This window comes from Rhinatrema bivittatum, chromosome 3, assembly GCF_901001135.1.
Source record: "Rhinatrema bivittatum chromosome 3, aRhiBiv1.1, whole genome shotgun sequence".
Lineage (NCBI taxonomy): Eukaryota > Metazoa > Chordata > Amphibia > Gymnophiona > Rhinatrematidae > Rhinatrema > Rhinatrema bivittatum.
Window position 1 is genome coordinate 358,231,048 of NC_042617.1, and position 19,097 is coordinate 358,250,144.

General features: G+C 43.3%; 1 protein-coding gene across 3 annotated transcripts in view; it reads left to right on the forward strand.

The window, feature by feature from the left end:
* The window catches only part of RRAGD (Ras related GTP binding D), a 49,322-nt gene that overhangs the window by 13,060 nt on the left and 17,165 nt on the right, over positions 1 to 19,097 (forward strand). For all 3 annotated transcript variants that reach the window (XM_029595418.1, XM_029595417.1, XM_029595419.1), the window contains exons 3-5: positions 5,363 to 5,562; positions 6,626 to 6,740; positions 16,099 to 16,241. In XM_029595418.1, coding sequence (XP_029451278.1) covers positions 5,363 to 5,562; positions 6,626 to 6,740; positions 16,099 to 16,241 — 458 coding nt within the window. The remainder of the gene's footprint in view (positions 1 to 5,362; positions 5,563 to 6,625; positions 6,741 to 16,098; positions 16,242 to 19,097) is intronic.

Genomic DNA, 19,097 nt, shown 5'->3' on the forward strand with positions numbered 1-19,097 from the left:
TCATTGCGTTCAAGAGCAGCATCAACCCCACAAGAGAAGGACGAGGCAGGCTTTCCTCACTCTGGAAGGAGTAAAGGCGTTGAATCCGGAGGAGGTCTTTAAAGAAAGCAGGCAAAGGGGCAGTGCAGACAGAAAGTGGAAGCTGGTTCCAGGGGAGAGGAGATAGCAAGTGAAAGGAGCAGAGCCAAAATTAGGAGGGGTGGGGAGACCGCGAGGGGCGGAGCAGAAAAGAGATGCTACGAGGGAGCAAGGAGGGAATGAAAATAGACAGAGAAGAAGGAATGGAAAATCCTCATGGAATGCAAGTTTTCCCCCGTCCTTGTGCCTGTTGGATGTCTGTGCTGGGAATGGGTCGCGGCTGTACAAAGGAGGGGGTGATACGCAGAGATGGGGGGGGGGGAGGTGGGCTGCCAAAGATGGCTGAGGGCAGATGGGAAAGAAATATGAAGGCAGCCCAGGGTTTACAAATGAGCAGTGGGGTTGACGCACCGTGGATGTGAGAGGAGTGTGGTGGCAAAGTGACACATTCTGTACGTGAAGCTAAGAAGTTAAAAATGCTGTTTAAGGACCTGACTGTTCCTACGACTGTGGTTTGTTTAAGAATGTAAGTTCCTGCTTCCTCTGGAACTCTTGTTTACACTTTCCGTGAGGCCAAGGAAAGATCTCGTTGGGATTATCTCAGTGCCTACAGAGAGCGATGTTCTTGAAGGAGCATTTCTATTTAGATGATCCAATGAGTTGGCTAAGAACATAACATAATTGCTATACTGGGTCAGACTGAGGGTCCATCAAGCCCAGCATCCTGTTTCCAACAGTGGCCAATCCAGGTCACAAGTACCTGGCAGGATCGCAAGGGTTAGGTGGATTCCCAGCTGTCATCATGCGGTGATAAGTAGTGGCTATTCCTTAAGAGAATAACTTTTAAACACTTACATGCATGCCCACATTCACATGTTCATGGGCGCGCACATATCTACACCAGTATTTTATAATCTGGGTGTAAACGCTAAGCATGAGTTTTAAAATACGCACAAATGTACCCTGCAACATCCACGCGTAAGTAAAAATTGCAAGTGAATAGTTATTGACGGTGGCTCATCCTGCCAAGTAGTGGCTTTGCACCTACCTAGCCAGATAGGTCCGAAAAGCACTACCCATCTGGCAAAGCCAACAGCCAAGCAAGTCCCAAACAGAGCCACCCATCTGGATAAGCAGCATCACCCGAGAGCCATTCAGCCATCCCACCCAGATGGACAAGCAGCATCACCCGAGACCCATCCAGCCATCCCACTCAGATGGACAAGCAGCGCCGCCCCCCCCCCCCCCCCAGATGTATTCGGCTAAGCTGCCGCTATTTAGCTGGATAAGTTAGAACCCATCCGGCTAAGTGGCATGCACGTGTAGTTTTACTTCTTTTAAAATCTATGCGATGAGATTTTACGTGCATAATTTACAGGCGTTTACCCCGTATATCAGCTTTTGAGCGAATAATTGGAACAGATTTTCCCCAACATGTGCGTGTTAATGAAATTATCAGTTTGCCTAGTCCGTCTGAAGGTCATTGAGATTCTCCTGGCTCTTCAGCTTGCAGTCCACCCCAGTTCACCCAGATTTCCCACCTAATGTTCTGACCTTTAAAAATAGGGGCATTAGATCAAAATGCATGCACTTCTACAAAGGAATTGACTACAATGTACATGATTTGTAACAGATAATTTCATTTAGGACTTAGAAAAGTTTTTTAAAATTTTCCCAGAAAGATACTACTAGGTACTAAATTTCGTTAGCTGTGAGCTATATTGAATTAATATTGACAGACAAGAACTGTAGTAATGAACTTGTGCAGGATTTTCACTAAATCTGGCTGCAAGAGTTCTCATGTTATCTTGCTCCTGAGGTTTATACAAAAAATGATGTATTTTAAAAATGTATATTTATCTATTTATTTATTTATTTATTTAAAATTCTTCTATTCCACCTATAGTAACTATGCCATGCTAGGCGGATTGTAAAGGAAGGCATAAAACAACAAGACATAAAATAAGCAGATTGCAATAGATAAAAATTTAAACTAATAAAATTTAAATTCACAAAAATACTTTTCTAAATAAAGCTGCTTTCATGGTCTTGCAAAACATTTTAAAATCTGAAACTTCTTGTATCTCTTCAGGTAGACTGTTCCACAGCATGACACTCCAATCAATAGATAGTGGCTTTTGCCTAGTGTCCTGAAAATGATTATCCTTTAGTGATGGGATGTTGAAGTTTCTTACTGGCTGAATGTGATGACGTTCCTTTATAACGTAATCTTTAAAAAGATTGGATAAAAATATTGGAGCCATTCCAATAAACCTAATTTAAACACAAGGGGTAGGATCTTAATCTTATTCCTTTGTTCCACGGGCAACCAGTGAAGCTGGTTTAGTGGTGGAGTTATATGGTCATACCGTAGAACATTCAGAACCAATGTGGCCGCAGAGATTTGTTGGAGCTGTATTGCTTGTATCCTAATTTTTAGGAATCCCAAAGTATAAAGAATTTCCATAGTCCAGGGTTGTCATTGGCAAAGACCTTAAAAAAGATGTTAAAAGATTCCAGCAATTTACACAAAGGCTGAAAAAAGACCTTAAATAAAGTAGGGGACAGCACATATCTTTGTGGTTCACCTCCATTCATTATATCACATGCTATCTGACATTCTATGTGGTGCAAACTCTAGTTATTGTGAAATTATATAGGAAAGGCGGTTAATTCAAAGAACACATTTACAGTAGTCCATGTTTTGTTCTGTTCTTACTGTATTATGGTGTGGCAATATTAGAGCTCAGGAGATTAAGGTTCATTTGGAGGTAAGGTCTTAGACTTCAGGTGAATTAATGGGGAAGTATCTCAAGGAGTCAGCTGGATAGTAAAATCTAGAAGAAGTAAAAGAGCAGTGGGCAAAACTAAAAGGAGATATTATAAGGGCAACCAACATTTTTGTTAGGAAAGTAAATAAAGGAAAGGGGAAAAAGAGACTGCTTTGGTTTTCTAAAGAAGTACCGTAGCTGAAAAGGTAAGGGAGAAAAGATGATCATTCTTAAACTACAAGAGATCACAGAAAGAGGAAAAGAGGAGACAATATCTGGAATAGCTAAAAGAAGCTAGGAAAATAGTCAGGAATGCAAAGCTGCAAATGGAAGAAAAACAGCAAATACAGTAAAATGGTGGGACAAGATACATTTTTAGTTATTTTAGTGATAGGAGGAAGTTCAGAAGTGCATTGTGAGACTGAAAGCTGAAGGGGAGGAGTATGTAGAGGCTGATGAAGAAAAAGCAAAATTGCTTAACAAATATTTCTGTTTAGTGTTCACTGTGGAAGGGCCTGGAGTAGAACCACATAAAACAAACACAAATAAGATTGGAAATGAGGTAAACCTCAATCAATTTTCAGAATAGTGTTGTGAGGAGCTAATTAAGCTTAAAGTGAATAAAGCAATTAGGCTTTGATGGGGATACCTTTGAAGGTATTAAGAAAACATAGAGCAGTTCCAGCAGCTCCCCAGTTGACCTTTTTAAATCGTTATTTAGAGTCGGGAGTAGTTCCAGAGGACTGGAAATGGGCAGATGTGGTTCCTATTTACAAAACTGGAAGTAAGAAGACTGGAAACTATAGGCCAGTTAGTCTGACTTCTACGGTGAGAAAATGAATGGAATTGCTGATAAAACAGAGGATAGTGCAATTTCTGGACTCCAATGGATTACATGATACGAGGCCGCATGGTTTTACCAATGGTACTTCTTGTCAGATGAATCTGATCAATTTCTTTGACTGGGTGACCAGAGAGTTGGGTCATGGGAGAGCGCTAAATGTAGTGTACTTGGATTTAAGGAGGCCTTTAACATAGTTCTGTTAAAGTGAGTTATAAATAAACTCAGTACTCCTTTATGAGTCTTAAAATGACTCACTGGGTTAGAAACTGTTGCATGTGAGGTAACAAAGGGTAGTAGTAAATGGAGTTCACGCCAAGGAAAAGGGCGTTACCAGTGGTGTGCTGCAGGTTTAATTCAACATTGTTTGAGTGATATTGCAGAAGGATTGTTGGGGAAAAGTTTATATTTTTGTGGATGATATAAAACTCTGCAACAGAATAAACAGCAGGAAGGTATGTAAAAGACAAGAAGGGACCTGGTGATGGTCTAGCGTCTGGCAACTAAGATTTAATGCTAAAAAATGCTGAGTTTTGCATTTAGGCTGCAAAAGCCTGAGGAAGATCTACAGTATGGGGGTGAAATTCTTCTAAGCCCGAAAGAAGAGCAGGATCTGGAGGTGATCATATCTGATGATCTCAAGGTAGCCAGATAAGTGGATAAAGTGACAGCAAAAGACAGATGATGCTTGGCTGCAAAGGGAGAGACATGGTCAGCAGAAAAAGGGAGGAGATATTGCTCCTGTATAGGGCCCTGGTGAGACCTCACTTGGAATAGTGTGTCCAATTCTGGAGACCGCACCTTCAAAAGGATATAAACAGGATGGAGTCGGTCCAGAGAGTGGCTACTAAAATGGTCCATGTTCTTTGTTGTATATATCAGCTGAGTTTTATTGCTTCCTATGGAAGAGTTGTCTTGGGACAGTGAATTTTAGTTACTTTTGATTTAGCACATAATTGTGTGAGTGAAACAACAAAAAAATTGAAAAAATTGAGCACCACGTCATGGGCACAAATTTATAAGTTCAGAGCAAAAACAGTGCCCATCCTTGCTGGAGTCTTAACTGTGAGACTCCGTGAAGGGATACCAGACACCAGATTTTGCCTAGCAATATATCAAATCCCTGATATTTGTAATTCTCATTATCATAGTGGGGGGGGGGGGGGGGGGGGGTATAGAAGCTTTTTGTTTATTTTGCTAAAGTATATGAGGATAGACTTGAAGATTTTAACATGCATATTCAAAAGGAAAGGCAGGACAAGGTAAATATAATAGAGACATTTTAAATACCTCCAAGTTTTCTATGCAAGGAGGCGATCTTCTCTCATAGGAAAGAAGGCTGTAGATCAAGGGGTCATGGGCCAGGGTGAAAGGGTGAAAGGGGCTAGACTCAGGAATAATCTAAGGAAATATTTTTTTACAGAGAGGGTGGTGGATGCATGGAATAACTTCCCCATGCAGGTGGTGGAGACGAGGATAGTATCTGAATTCAAGAAAGCATGGGATAAACCCAAGATCTCTGAGGGAGTGGTAGGGATTATAAAGCTGAATAGTTGGTGTGGATAGGGAGACTAGATAGAACATATGGTCTTTTTCTGCCATCATGTTTCTATTTATCTCAAGTTAGTAAATGCTAACAATTTTTTTTTTATTTTTTTCTCTAACTGTTCAGGATGATTACATGGAAGCTCTGGCTAGATTACATCTCACTGTGACTAGCGCCTACAAAGTAAACCCAGATATCAATTTTGAAGTTTTTATTCATAAAGTTGATGGCTTGTCGGATGACCACAAGATTGAAACCCAAAGAGACATTCATCAGAGGGCAAACGATGACCTTGCAGATGCTGGGCTGGAGAAAATACATCTCAGGTAAAAATCAGCAGGGTACAAGGGACGAGCCAATATGGCACAGCAGCAGTGCTGTACGCTGCCATGCGGGAGACCCAAGCCCGACTTCTCAGCAGCCCTGGGGGACTGCAGCGACAGATCCTGGGAGGAGGGGAACCTAGCCATTGTAGAAGATCAACTCAGGGCATGCTTCTGGTGGGTTCTGGAGGTAACTGCTGCCTGTGCCTCTGTCACTGGACTAACGTGGAAATGGCCAGTCCAGATGTCAGGGTGGTAAAGACAGGAGAAAAGCCCCCCATTAGCTGTGAATATAGGCTCGTGTAGGCTCAGTATAGGCTGGTTCTGATTGATTACTAAGCCCAAAGGAGCAACAGGAAGCTAGTGAACACCCACCCACTCCCTTAAAAAAAAAAACAGAGCACAAAGCACATAGGACAGAGTAGAAGCAGTAGTCCTAGTATATTCAAAAGTTCATACTATATAGAGTTAGCTTAGCAGAGGCATTGCTTATTTCAAGCTTACCACGGAATACATAAGTGCTAATACTTAAATGCTATCAAATATTGGTACTGCCCAGAAAAAATGTAACTAGCATTTTTCTTTCCCATTTGAATTTTATTCTGAGAGCAAAACACATCGAAAGTTAGTTAGTTATTTATTTATTTATTTATTTATTTAACATTTTTATATACCGAAATTCATGTAGCAAAGTTACATATCATTTCGGTTTACATTATTGAAGACATCCTCATTGGAACCATGCCAACATGAGTGATCAGTATGAAGTGGGCACTACTCTGATGTACCTAAAGAGTAAATGCCCCTGAGAGCTGACCGCAGAGAACAAGCTGGAGAAAGTCATAATTAAAAATGCACAGCTTTTATTCTTGCAAAAAAATGTAAAGATCTTGTTTTAGGCACAAAATAGTCATTCAGTAAGAACCACAGAGAGACGGAGGAACAGAATCCAGCAACGTTTGAAGCTTTGATAAAATTAGATGGCGATGCTGTTTCCTTTCAGTGCTCAGACCAGTGAAAGGAATTTTGTAAAAGTTTCAATCTTCTTCTTTCTGTTTTCTTTCAGTTTTTATTTGACAAGCATATACGACCATTCAATATTTGAAGCTTTCAGCAAAGTGGTCCAGAAACTAATCCCCCAACTTCCAACTCTGGAGAACCTACTGAACATCTTCATCTCTGTAAGTAAATGTCTCTGCTCGTGAACCATTCACAGAGAGCCGATTCTTGGGTCATTTGCATCCACGCTGAGCTTGAAAGATTCTTTTCATATCAGGATGGAATATTTTTGTAAGGAAAATCCTTGACAGGTTTTTTTTTGGGGGGGTTTTTTGATGTTTTTGTTTCTGTTGCTCACTTTCTGTGTGAAAACTGGAGGAAAGGGGACTCTGTCATTACTGGTGGAATGACAGCAGCCTAGTCTTGCATTGGGATTCTCAAGGCCTCGTGGGACATGCACATCCCTCTTTGGCAGCTGTCTTGTCTTCCTCCCTGGGCCCAAGCCCACCACGTTCACGAAGCATCCGGGTCCAACGGATCCCAATAGAAGGCATGGCTGAACGCAGATCTCCTGCGCTGTAGCATGCAGAGCTGAGCCACGGGACCGGCCATAAATACAATGCTTAGAACGTTGCCTTCTTTAAGGCCATACCTAAATTATGGAATGAACTTCAGATTGCTGCAGCTGAACAATGGATAAGACAGACAAAATCTCGGCAAGGAAAAATTGAATGTTATTAATGGGTTATACAAATCAAATACTGTTTTCCTGCACTCAGCTACAACTACCCGAAGTTCATCTCTCAATTTAGGAACGGCCCTAACCATGCTCCTGTGAACACTAATGTGACTGAGAATTCTATTGCTACTGGTACAAAAATGAAACTGCTTAGCAGCAGTAGAAGATCCTCCCTTTCTAAGCTGCATACTTCAGTAGCTCTCTGAACGTCGAATTTATTGAGCAGCCGGAAAAACACTTTCAGTTCGGCTGGATAATAAAGCTCATGCTCAGATGTTCTCCCTTCAAATTAAAGGACTGAGAAGGTGCCAATTGGCTGTGTTTACCTGCACCCTGCTGCGTGTCCCAATTGTTGTCCATCTTACACCCCTACAAGGGATCTCCAGGCCTCCCAAAAGCTCTCCCGTCTTCTGCGAGACTCGCCTGCATGAGGCTTCGTACGCTCAGCTTTTTTTCTTGCACTCGCGCTATGGAATAAAATTCCACAAGGGTTAAGCATGGAGGCTAGCTTAACCTCGCCTTCCACCAGACATGCAAAGCTTGGCTGCCCAGTCAGACCTCCTCCTAGATTTTTCAACAGTGACTTCTCCTCTCATTACTACCTTGTTGCATCTAATTGGTTGTAGGTCAGGGCTCTTCCCCAGGTTTACCTGTACACTTCATTTCTTCTCTACTTTCCCCGACTCTTTACAGTGACCTCCTCCCCACCTCCCTCTTCTCACCCCAGTTGTTGTAACTTAGTTCTCCTATACCTTTTGAATCTTCTATTTTTCTTTCCTTCTGTTCCACTCGATTGATTCCTGTATTGATTACCTCCACTTTCCTATCTGCCCACCCCTCCCCCCAATTATTGTAATCTGAGTCTCCCCTGGCCTCGCATTCTTGATTGCCTATGCCTTAGGCTTTTAACAGACTCTCCCTACTTCCCTGGCCTCACCTTGTTAAACTGGGGCCCCCTTTGCAGTGTGTAACTCCTTTACAGATATTCAGCTCTCCCCTACATGTGCTGTGGTCTGCTCCTTTCCCTGTGACAATGCCATTCACTATTTCTTGTAATCCGCCCCGTGCAGTGGCATATCAAACGAAGGCAGAGAAAGGTCAACAAACAAGTTGTAGGCGATTGGGTTTTTAATGGACCTAATTCGATGCATTTGGGGCTAACTTCCATAAGCTCTTCATCAGGTCAGAGCTGAAGGAGTAAGGATGATGGTTGTCCGAAGATGTCAGAGTCTGAACGGTACTGATTCACATTTTCAAATCATTGGATATCTTTGTATATCCTTTTCCTGATTTATAAAGTTGAACTACCTTTGCTCGCAAATCCTTTGACAGTTTGTTTGCTTTCCCCATTGCATCAGTAACCACTAAAGTCAGTGCAGCCCTGGATGAAATGCACAGGGTTTTCTCAAGAGCTAAGAAACTCATTGACTATTCATACACAGACACTAATTACAATCAGATATGGCACAGGTGTGGATACCTACCCTTGCCATCTCAAGCTGTGTGTGACAACTTGATGTATATTATGAGCCCTAACATTTAAGGGTATGCAAACTTTTGAACAGGACCATTTTATTATTTCCCTTACTGCTCTGGTTTGTTTAATGATTGTGCCATTCTGTGATGCTTAATAGTTTAATTTGAAACATTAAAAATAACAGATGTGTTTTGCCACATCACTCATGTTTTCTTAAAATGCTACACATCTTACAAATTCTGCCAGGGATATGTAAACTTATGAGCACAACAAAATATTAAGTTAGCCCAATGTCTTTTTTTTTTTTTAATACTTTATTTATAAAACAGGCAAACATATCAAAGTGTATATCAGAGCCCATACAGTAACAAATATCAGATAATTACCCTGGTGTCACATCATACATATGAGTTAGGTTTGATAACATCAACTCTCCCTGTTTCCTGACACATCAGATCCCCCCTTCTCACTCAGTGTCAAATGCCACGCTTTCTGTCTCCATATATTTCCAATAAGGTCCCCACGCTTTGTCGTCTACAGTCTTCTTTTTCTGGAGCACAAATTTGTTTTTCTAAACAGCAACATTATAAACTTGCTTGTGCCATTGAGGATTTCCAGTCTGTTGCAATTGGAAAACCTGCGGTATGAAGGAGATGATCGCACAGATCTCTCCCCATGAGCATGACAGACCATAACTCCAACAAACATAACATGGGCCAGAGATGCATCTGGTACCCCAGTATTTTGTTACTCACTGTTTCAACCCGAGCCCAGAACTCCAATAGTGCTACGCAAATCCACCATGCATGAAAGTATGTCCCGGCTTCCCTGCAGCCCCTCCACAGTCCTGACTGTGGTGAAAAATATAGTATAATACATGATGTATCTGTATGTTCTTCTGACCAATTTATACATAAGTTTGACCTATCTGCTGCAGATGGAGACCTTTGTGTACCTTCTTCCAGACAAGCCCCAACTCCTTCTCCATCAATCATAACCCCCAAGCCAGATTCCATTTACCTTTAAGAGCAGGGAGGGGCCCCTTGTCTTTGTAGGTTAGTTAAATGGCCCAGTGCGGAGAGAAATGATTTTACAGTGTACTTCCATCTCCATAAGCACCCTCTTCACCTGCGTGGGCACAGCCTGTATCCAGGATACTCTTTCTACTCTCGACAACTGTAAACTGTGTCCGGATCTTACTATGCACCTCCCTGGACTCCTCCCCAAGGTCAAACTTGTCTTTAAGGGCGTCAAAAAAAAAAAAGCCACCCCTGCTGATCTCACAACTATCTCAAGTATTTCAGTCCCTGGCACTGCTACTCAGCGAGTTCTGCATGAAAAGTAGAAATCTAGATACCAGAATTATCTTTTAGCACTTCAGGCAGCGAATGTAAGCCCAAAGGGATGTTCAGATTGTACAAAGCTCGTGCCATATCCTAATGTGGGCAGCAGTGGGGATGGGTCTTGGCAAGGTTTGTACTCTTGGTGAGGAGGATGGTACAAATAAGAGTTAGATCCATCCCCTCTACTGCTCCGGCCTCCATTGATAGTCCCAGCTGTTCTAGTGTGCTGCCAAACCGGGCCGGCAAACACGCCAGCCTTGAAGCCCAGTAATACTCGAGTAAATTGGGGAGTGCAAACCCCTCCTGCGTTCTCAGTGTGACACAAGCTGCTGTTTCAGCTTGGGAGCCCCGCCTTGCCAGGTGAATCTTGATATAGGCCTGTCTAAATTAGCAAAAAGTTTCATCGAAAGATTAACAGGCAAGTGCTGGAATAAGCACATCAGTTTAGGAAGGAAATTCATCTTGCGAATCCCTATTCTTCCTGCCGATGAGATCAGCAGCCCAGACCAAGTCTGCATGTCTTCAAGTAATTTTTTACAAATCGGGGTGTAGTTTGTTTCATATAGGCCACTCCAGTTTTTTGGTATAAAAATCCCCAGATATTTGAACCCCACCTCTGCTATCTTAAAGTGAGTCAAGCATTCCAGTATTGAGCTCACCTGCACTCCACCCATCAGGAAGAACTCGGATTTTTGATAGTAAATGTTATACCCTGATACCACCCCATAATCCTCAAATGTCTGTAATAACCAAGGAGCCAATTTCTGCATTTGTGTCATGTAGATTAATACTTTATCTACATGTAAGGAGGTCTTTTGGGAACAGCCATTAAAGACTAATCCCTTAACATCTGGATCCATGCGGATCACCTATGCCACTGCTTCGATAGAAAGATCAAATAACAAGGTGGACAGGAGGCAGCCCTGCCTTGTGTCCTGTTTAATTGAAAAGGAGCTTGAGAGGGAAGTGCATGGACTAGCCGGGGTAGGATATTTTCCAGCCGGAGTGGCATTATCCCCTTTTTCTGCAAGAGCACAATAGTGGCCTCGATCATCCTGTGGGGAACCTCCAGATGTGCTTTCAAGTGGTCAGAGGCACTAGCCGTAGGCAATGCCAGTTCTCTGAAGAACTTTTCATAAAAATTCACATGAAACCCCTCGGGTCCTGGGCTTTTACCTTCCAGCAGCAATTTAACAGCGATGGATACTTCACAACTTCTCATTTTGCTCTGGTGTTACCTTAGGCAGGTTGGTCTTATTCCAAAAAGGAAGCAATTGCCTCTTCCAAGCTTGGCTGTTTCCCTGCAGATATGTTACGGTCCCGGGGCTCGAACTTTTAAAGGGGCCAGTGCGGGAAGAGGGAGGACAGCCCTCTGATGACGTCAGATGCTGCAGGGTATTTAAACCCTGCAGCTTGGCCTAAACCTCGCCTTGCAATGAGGTTCACTCTTGTTAAGAGTTACTAGTTGCTGCATCAGGATCCCTGTTCATCTCTTCGGCCTCTATCTTCTGGTTTGTGACTCTGGCTCTGTTCCTGGACTTCCAGTTCAGCTTCCGTCCTTGGCTTCATCTTCGACTTCTGACTCCTGGCTTCCGACCGTGGTTCGTCCATTGACTTCTGGCTTCAGCTTCCGTCCTTGGCTTTGTCTTCGGTTTCTGACTCCTGGCTTCCGACCTTGGCTCGTCCACTGACTTCTGGCTTCAGCTTCCGCCATTGACTGGACTTCAGCTTCTGGCTTCTCTTCATCCTCAGGTGTCCAGCTCTTCGCCCACCAGGAGGCCTCACCTAAGGCCCAGCGACTCGGGTCCTCATGGGCTCCTCCCGGGGGGACCGTGGACTTCCAAGGGTGAAGTCTTCATCGATCTTCTGGTGCCGGCTGTTTCCCGGGCCTGTCTCCTCAGGTCCTCGGTCGCAGAGGATCTCGCCTAAGGCCCAGCGGCTCGGGTTCTCACGGGCTCCTCCCGGGGGGACCGCGAGCTTCCAAGGGTGAAGTCTTCCAGGGCCTTCTCCTCAGCGCCGCCTCCCGGCTGCGACATCCATTGTAGATTCCCACAGTGCATCACTATCCATCTCAGCTAACCCAAGGGTCCACACTCCTAACACGATAAGGACGTGTACTAATTCTTAAAAGCACTATTGATATCCTTAAGATTGGTTGAGTCCCGCCCGTTCCCCATGCGGATGCCAGCAATTAAGGTGCTCAAGATTTTTCATTTGCAAGAGACTAGCCAATAATATCCCTGCTTTGTTACCATGTTCATTAAAGTTTGGGCATGTAAAGCGCAGGGATTTTTCAGTTTGGACCTCTAATTTCCTTCTCCTTGCCCCAAGCTGCTTCCAGATCCTCCAGGAGGTATTGCTTTTATGCATTTTTTTCCAATCTTAGAATTTCTCGTTTGAGGTCGGCCTCTTTTGGCCAGTTTAACTTTTTTGTGTGGTGACTAGCCAACCCGATGATCTTACCCCTCAGCACTACTTTTAGAGTCTCTCAGAGCATGATGCATGGATGTCTTGAACGCTAATGACTGGGATGAGATCAAGCCCAGTTCTACAGGGCTATGATCTGAGATGCCACAGATCAAAACGCCTGCTGAGCTGACCTTTCCCAACAGGCCCTCATGCACAGGAACAGGTCCAAGCAACTGAGAGACTGATGAGCGGTTGAAAATTATGCGTAATCCCTGCAGTTTGGATCCTTTACCAGTGAAATTGTTTGTCCATATAGAGAGCCCTCTAACAAGATAAATCTGCCCTCTGGATCCTTACGTACTTTGTGAATTGTAACAGGTAGACTCATCTGGATCAGGATACAGACCCCTCTGCTCTTAGAATTAAATGATGTGTAAAAAACCTGGCCTATCCATTCTTCTACAGAGTTTTTCATGTTGTTGTTCTGTCAGATGCGTCTCATGCAGCATAGCTACCTGCACCAATCTTTATTTAAAAAAAAAAAGTAAAGATTCCCTCGCTTTCTTGATACCTCTCACATTCCAAGAGACAAAAGTCACCTTTGTATTATCCAGGATCATCAAGGAGAATGCATATTAACTGTGCAAACACCTTAAAAATGTACCAATCTGTAATCATATATAATCTGATCCAACTTGAACTTACATAGCAAAATTTGTCACTTTTTAACCAAAACTGTAAGCCCCAGACTTGAAAGTTGTCCCAACTAATGCCCTCCTGCTTCACCCCAGCAAAGGGTATGAGAAAATCCAGCAAGGGTTTCCTTAGGTTATCGATCCCCCTGGCTACCTTTCCCCAAACCCCCTATCCCCAAAAATAGTGCTTCCCCCCCCCCCCCCCACCCCCCCAGAGCTTACTGCCCAGGCTGGAGTGACCTTGGATCCTGAGCTCTGCTCTCCATAACAGCTCCTCCCCGAACCTTAACCACAGCCCCTCTAGCCCTATGGTTTTCAACCCTATAGTATATTGAGAAATATGGAAACCCTCTGAGGAGAACTTTCATAGGTTTCCATGCAATCTCCTATATGAGTGCAAGGAGATCTACTGTAATATTTTATAATCTCTGCATATCTTGTCTGTGCAGATTATAAGAACATACATAAGAACATGTCATACTGGGTCAGACCAAGGGTTCATCAAGCCCAGCATCCTGTTTCCAACAGTGGCCAAATAAGCATGTATCTGCCCCAAACGTACACGTGAATATTTCCAATGCATTGAAAGCACGTACTTTACCTATTTTTAAACATGTGCACTTAGTTGAAACTTCCAGTTTACCTGTACCTCCACCAGTTTACCCAATCCTTCTCCATTTCCCCCAGATCTCCCACCCAAAATAGTAGACGATTCAGATATTAATTGCACTAGTTAATTAGTAGGCGTAAAATTGCGCAAATAAGTCGCCTCATGTGTTCACATGAATCTGTTAGAAATTTGCAACTTCCGCGCATACCTCTTGCCTCCACCCCCCCCCCCCCCCGGAACGCCTCTAGACCACCCCTTTTTTTGCGCAGGTAAATGCGTGCTCGAACCCTACATTCCATGCGGACGTTTGGGGTTTATAGAATAGTGTGTATGCAAGTACAAGCCACTTATGCACGTACGTGCTAGTTTTCCAGCTTGTATGGTATGGGGGAGATTCCCTTCAGCACCTCGGACCTGCGCCCCTATAACCCAAAAACAAAAGGAAAGGAAAATTATTTCTTTCATCCCGCTTGTATTTTAGTTCCTTCCTCTTTTTTCTATTTCCTTTGCCTCGTCTATGCTTTCCAACATACATAATAATTAGAAAGAATGATTTATTAAAGGGATCAACACCCATTTCTCTGTAGACACGCGATGCTTAAATAAAGAGGGAATACAGAAACCCATTAAAATTGTCCCCAAAATGAAACCTTGTCTTTGGGAGGTAGAAAAAACTGAGCATGCAGCAAGTCCTGCTAGGCTATTGCTGTTACCATCCTGTGCAAACTCATTTTTTTTAAAAGACTGCCTTCCTTTTGCTTTGGGACACTTATTTTTTTTCAAAGTCGAGGTGCACTCTAGGGTGTTCTGTAATTGGGACAAAATGAGAGTGAACGGAACCGCAGGCGTTTGACGATGGCGCTCTGTGGCGATCTTTGCATTGTCCCTTGTTTACAGGAAAAGCCCACGCGAGATGAGCCCGAAAGCATTTTCTCGTGCAGGAATTGTGAACGTTTCTCCCCTCGAAATGCCAAATGCACAAATATTACGATGGAAACAAAATCTACCCTGGTTCAAATGTTTGCATGCCTGCTAAAGAGGACAAAGCCAGTAGCAAGATAGGGAATGTGTTGCAGGTAAGGGCTTCTCAGCTTATCCAGGCCTGCTTCCACCACCAGCTGCTTTGTTTCATCCCTGCTGTGGGCACAGAACTCAAGTGTACCGGGTGTTGCATAACCTTTGCCTCCTGCCCCCTAGCGCCCCACTGGATTATCCCACTAATATAGTTTTTGTACTGTTTTGTAGGCCATTCAATTTGGAATTTATAACAGTATCTTACACATTACTTAAATTTAGTATTTATGCCTGGAATGTACGATAGCGTAAAACAGCATCAGATTGACAGCATTAAGTGTATTGCAATTAGTGAGGCACGTGATGCTGGAGCAACCTTTATTACGAAAAGCTGGCATGCCGAAAAGTTAGGTTCAGAGGACATGGGGCAAGACTGCCGACGAGTGTTTTATGGAATTTGGGGATGGTCGATCGCTAAAATTGTCTCAAGAAAGCCAAAAAATTATTGAAAATTTCAGCAACAAGCAGCAAAAAAATTTGTTTCCCCGCTCGTTTTAAAACCATTTTTTCAATCTTAATGGTGGGCTCACCAATATGTTTAATTCCATTTTGAATGCTGATTAAAATGGTATATTGCACGTTTCCATCAGATTTCTGGTTGCTGCTGCAGTGGGGCAGGCAAAGGTCATGCAACACCCGGCACTGCCCCTTTGAGAGCAGTGAACTCGGGGCCTTTACCTCCCAGACTCTGGTGCCTTTGTTTCTGTCAGTCAGGCGGCTGCCCTGTCCCCTTGAGTTTCCTCACCCAAGGATCTCTGGGATCCATCAGGTCGCTGCTGTGCTGTGTTCTCAGCTGCTAGCAAGGGTACTTGTCAGTTCATGTGTGGCCCCCGAGAGTCTGTGTGCAAGTTTTCCTCACCACTGAATCCCTTTCTCCTTCAGAGCAGATCTGGAAATCTGATGTTTCCCGTCTTGAAAGCAAGAACTGCAGGCTGATATCTCCCTCCCACTCCACACAGATGTGCTCCAGGGGCCCCATTTCTCTCTTCAGCCAGGCTTTCCTTGCCTGCAGTTTTCCAGATTTTTTTTTTCCTTTGAGGCTACCCTGGAGCTCTCTCCATGGTGCTGCTTGTCTGTCGTGTGCTGACCGTACATACAGTTGTTGACCTTCGCTGTCTCTGTGCAGGATGTAAACACCCCCCCCCTCCCCCTCACCAGTATCTTTTAACAGCCAGATGTGTTCTCGGTTTCAGAACTCGGGGATTGAAAAAGCTTTTCTCTTTGATGTGGTCAGTAAGATTTACATTGCGACAGACAGCAGTCCTGTGGACATGCAGACCTATGAGCTCTGTTGTGATATGATTGACGTGGTGATTGACATTTCTTGCATCTACGGGTGAGTACATAAATCCTTTTCGCCTTTCATACTTCTTCTTAAAGCAATTGCTTTGTCTGTCTACTATCTAATTAGTGGAGAGCAGCAAAATCTAGGCAGTAACAACCTCCGCTCCTTCCTTTCTGTTCCCCCCTCAGCAATCCTATCGTAAGATAATTTGCTTTGAAATGTTTATTTTTATTAACTGTGACAAGATTATGAGTTAATGAGCACAGGGTCAGGCCTACCAAACAGGGAACTGTCTGAGGCAGCAGAACATTTGGAAGCCAAACAATGCTTACATACAGTACTGACAAAACATCTAATAATGAGAATTACAGGTTCTTACTGTGATACCCTGGTTTAACTTGAAATCAGTCATTCCTTATGTAATAAAGAAAGGGTATAATTAAACAATTCTGTGCTTCCTGAGACACAATAATATACAAAGTGGAAACAATAAGACTAATTCAGAATCAGCATGTGTGAAATAGTAATTGAACTTCTAGTTTTCTTAGCACAGTTAATCGACTAATTAGAAACATAGAACATAGAAACCTGACAGCAGAAAAAGACCATGTGCTCCATCTAATCTGCTCATCCGGGCAATTCATCAAGCCTTACGATTCCCATCACCTCCTCAGAGATCCCCAGCATTTATCACACGTTTTCTTGAATTCAAATACTGTTTTTTGTCTCCAATACCTCCACTGAGAGGACTTTCCATGCATCCACTACACTCTCTGTAAAGAAATATTTCCTAAGGTTACTCCTGAGTCTACCCCTTTCACTCTCATCCCATGACCCCTTGTTCTAGAGCCTCCTTTCTGTTGAAATAGGTTCGCCTCTTGTACATGGAAACTTTTGAGATATTTAAATGTTTCTATCATATTGCCCTTACCCCAACTTTTTTCTAGGGTATTCATATTTGGATCTTTAAGTCTATCCCCATGTGCTTTAGAACAAAGACCACTGACCATTTTAGTAGCCACCCTCTGGAAGACTTCATCCTGTTTGTATCCTTTTCAAGGTGCGTACTCCAGAATAATACACAGTTTTCCAAGTGAGGTCTCACCAGGGACCTATACATGGGCAATGTCACCTCCCTTTCTCTGCTGATCATTCCTCTCCCTATGCAGCCAAGCATCGTTTTGGCTTTTACCATCGCTTTATCCACCTGTTTGGCCACCTTAAGATCATCAGCTTGAATCAGGTGCTTAAATAATTGTGTATCAAGCAAAGCATCCTGCAGAGTAAATCTGCACAACTGAATTGGGGCATTTTGTCCGAAATGTTTTGTGTTTGGTCTTCCATAAAAATGTTTGTGGAAACTCATCATGTCATGATCAAAAGAAATTTCAGAGGCCATTCAGCAAGACAATGATTCTGAATATTCATACTGAAGAATGGCTGAAGAAGAAGGGGGGTTTGTGTTTTGGGTTGGCCAAGTCAAAGTCCCGACCTAAATCCTATGGAAATGTTGTGGCAACACCTGAAGCGAGCTGTTCATGCAAGGAAGCCCTCTGTGGATCAGCAGAATATATAAATTTTATAAATCAATAAAACTAAATAAATAACGTTGAAAATGGGCCAAAGTTCCTTGCGCAAAGTAAGAGACTAATCAACAGGTAGAGGAAAGTTTTCGTTGACGTTTTGGCTACTCAGGGAGCTGGATGAAAAGCTCACATACTTTTTCACACAAGGATACTTATTCAGTCTTTTTGTTGAATAAGTAAACAAAATGTAGCCTTTTTGTTTGAATTATTTATTCATTGGGGTTATTGTTCTCTCTTAAATCAGGGTTTAGATTCGGATCTAATCCTGTTTTGAGTGCAAATTGTGCTAAAATGAAGACAATCAGAGGGGGTTAACAAGGTATTTTTTATCAGCACTGTAGTTACATAGGTGATTAGGCTGAAAATACCTGAATGTAATCTACTTTTGAAGTGTCATTCAAGGTGGATTATACATTTAAATAAAGTTGTGGGGGATCCAGATGGAGGGTGGTGTCCATAAGCGTGGAGAAAGGGAAACATGGCTGGGGAGAAACAAAGAAATACAGAAGGAAAAAGGAGTGAAAAGAGGAGAAGAAACAGTGAAACAGAGAGACAACAATGGGAAATCATGCGGTATGGAATCATGTGGTACTGTAATTGACTGTGAAGATGTCTTTCCACATTGCAGGAAAAGACATATTTTAAACGCAGGGCTCTATTTTCTAAGCATTTTTCTCATAGATATAAAATGAGAGAGAACTTTTATTAAATAGGTCTCCTGCCCCTAAATTCACTAAGCTGCAATGTTTTATCGCAGGAGAGGTCCTACTATGATGGGTGGGGCCCCTTCTCCGAAAAAGCATCGTGGCTGTCATGGTGTGTCTTTTTGTGTTGTGGCCAAACACTGCGGTACAGAAGAACGCAGTAAGCGGACCTTTAATGCATGGCGGCCTCAACCTCACAGGACTGCCATCACCTTAAAGGGCAGCTGGCCCAAAAAATAAAGGATGCAGCAAAAGGGAGGTTGAGCGGGGGGTCAGTGCTGACCCTGTCTCAACCCAGGGCCACTGGTCGAGGTGACTTTGACCCCCCAAAATTTAAAAAAAATATAAAACTTTAGGTGTGTGACCATGCCCCCCCCCCATTCTATTAAATAAACTTGAGGCTCTGGCCCTCCCCCTAAGACCAACATCAAGCCCCCACATCCTCCTAAAAAAAAAAAAAAAGGTCCCCCACCCCCCTGCACCCAACCCCCACCCCAGCCCCTCCCTCCAAACCTGTCAAGGAATTCTGCATAGGGGCCGGGTGTACCCTTGCACCCGGCCTGGTCGGTGCCATTTTCCAAAATGGCACTGACCTGACTTTGCCCAAGCCATGTGAC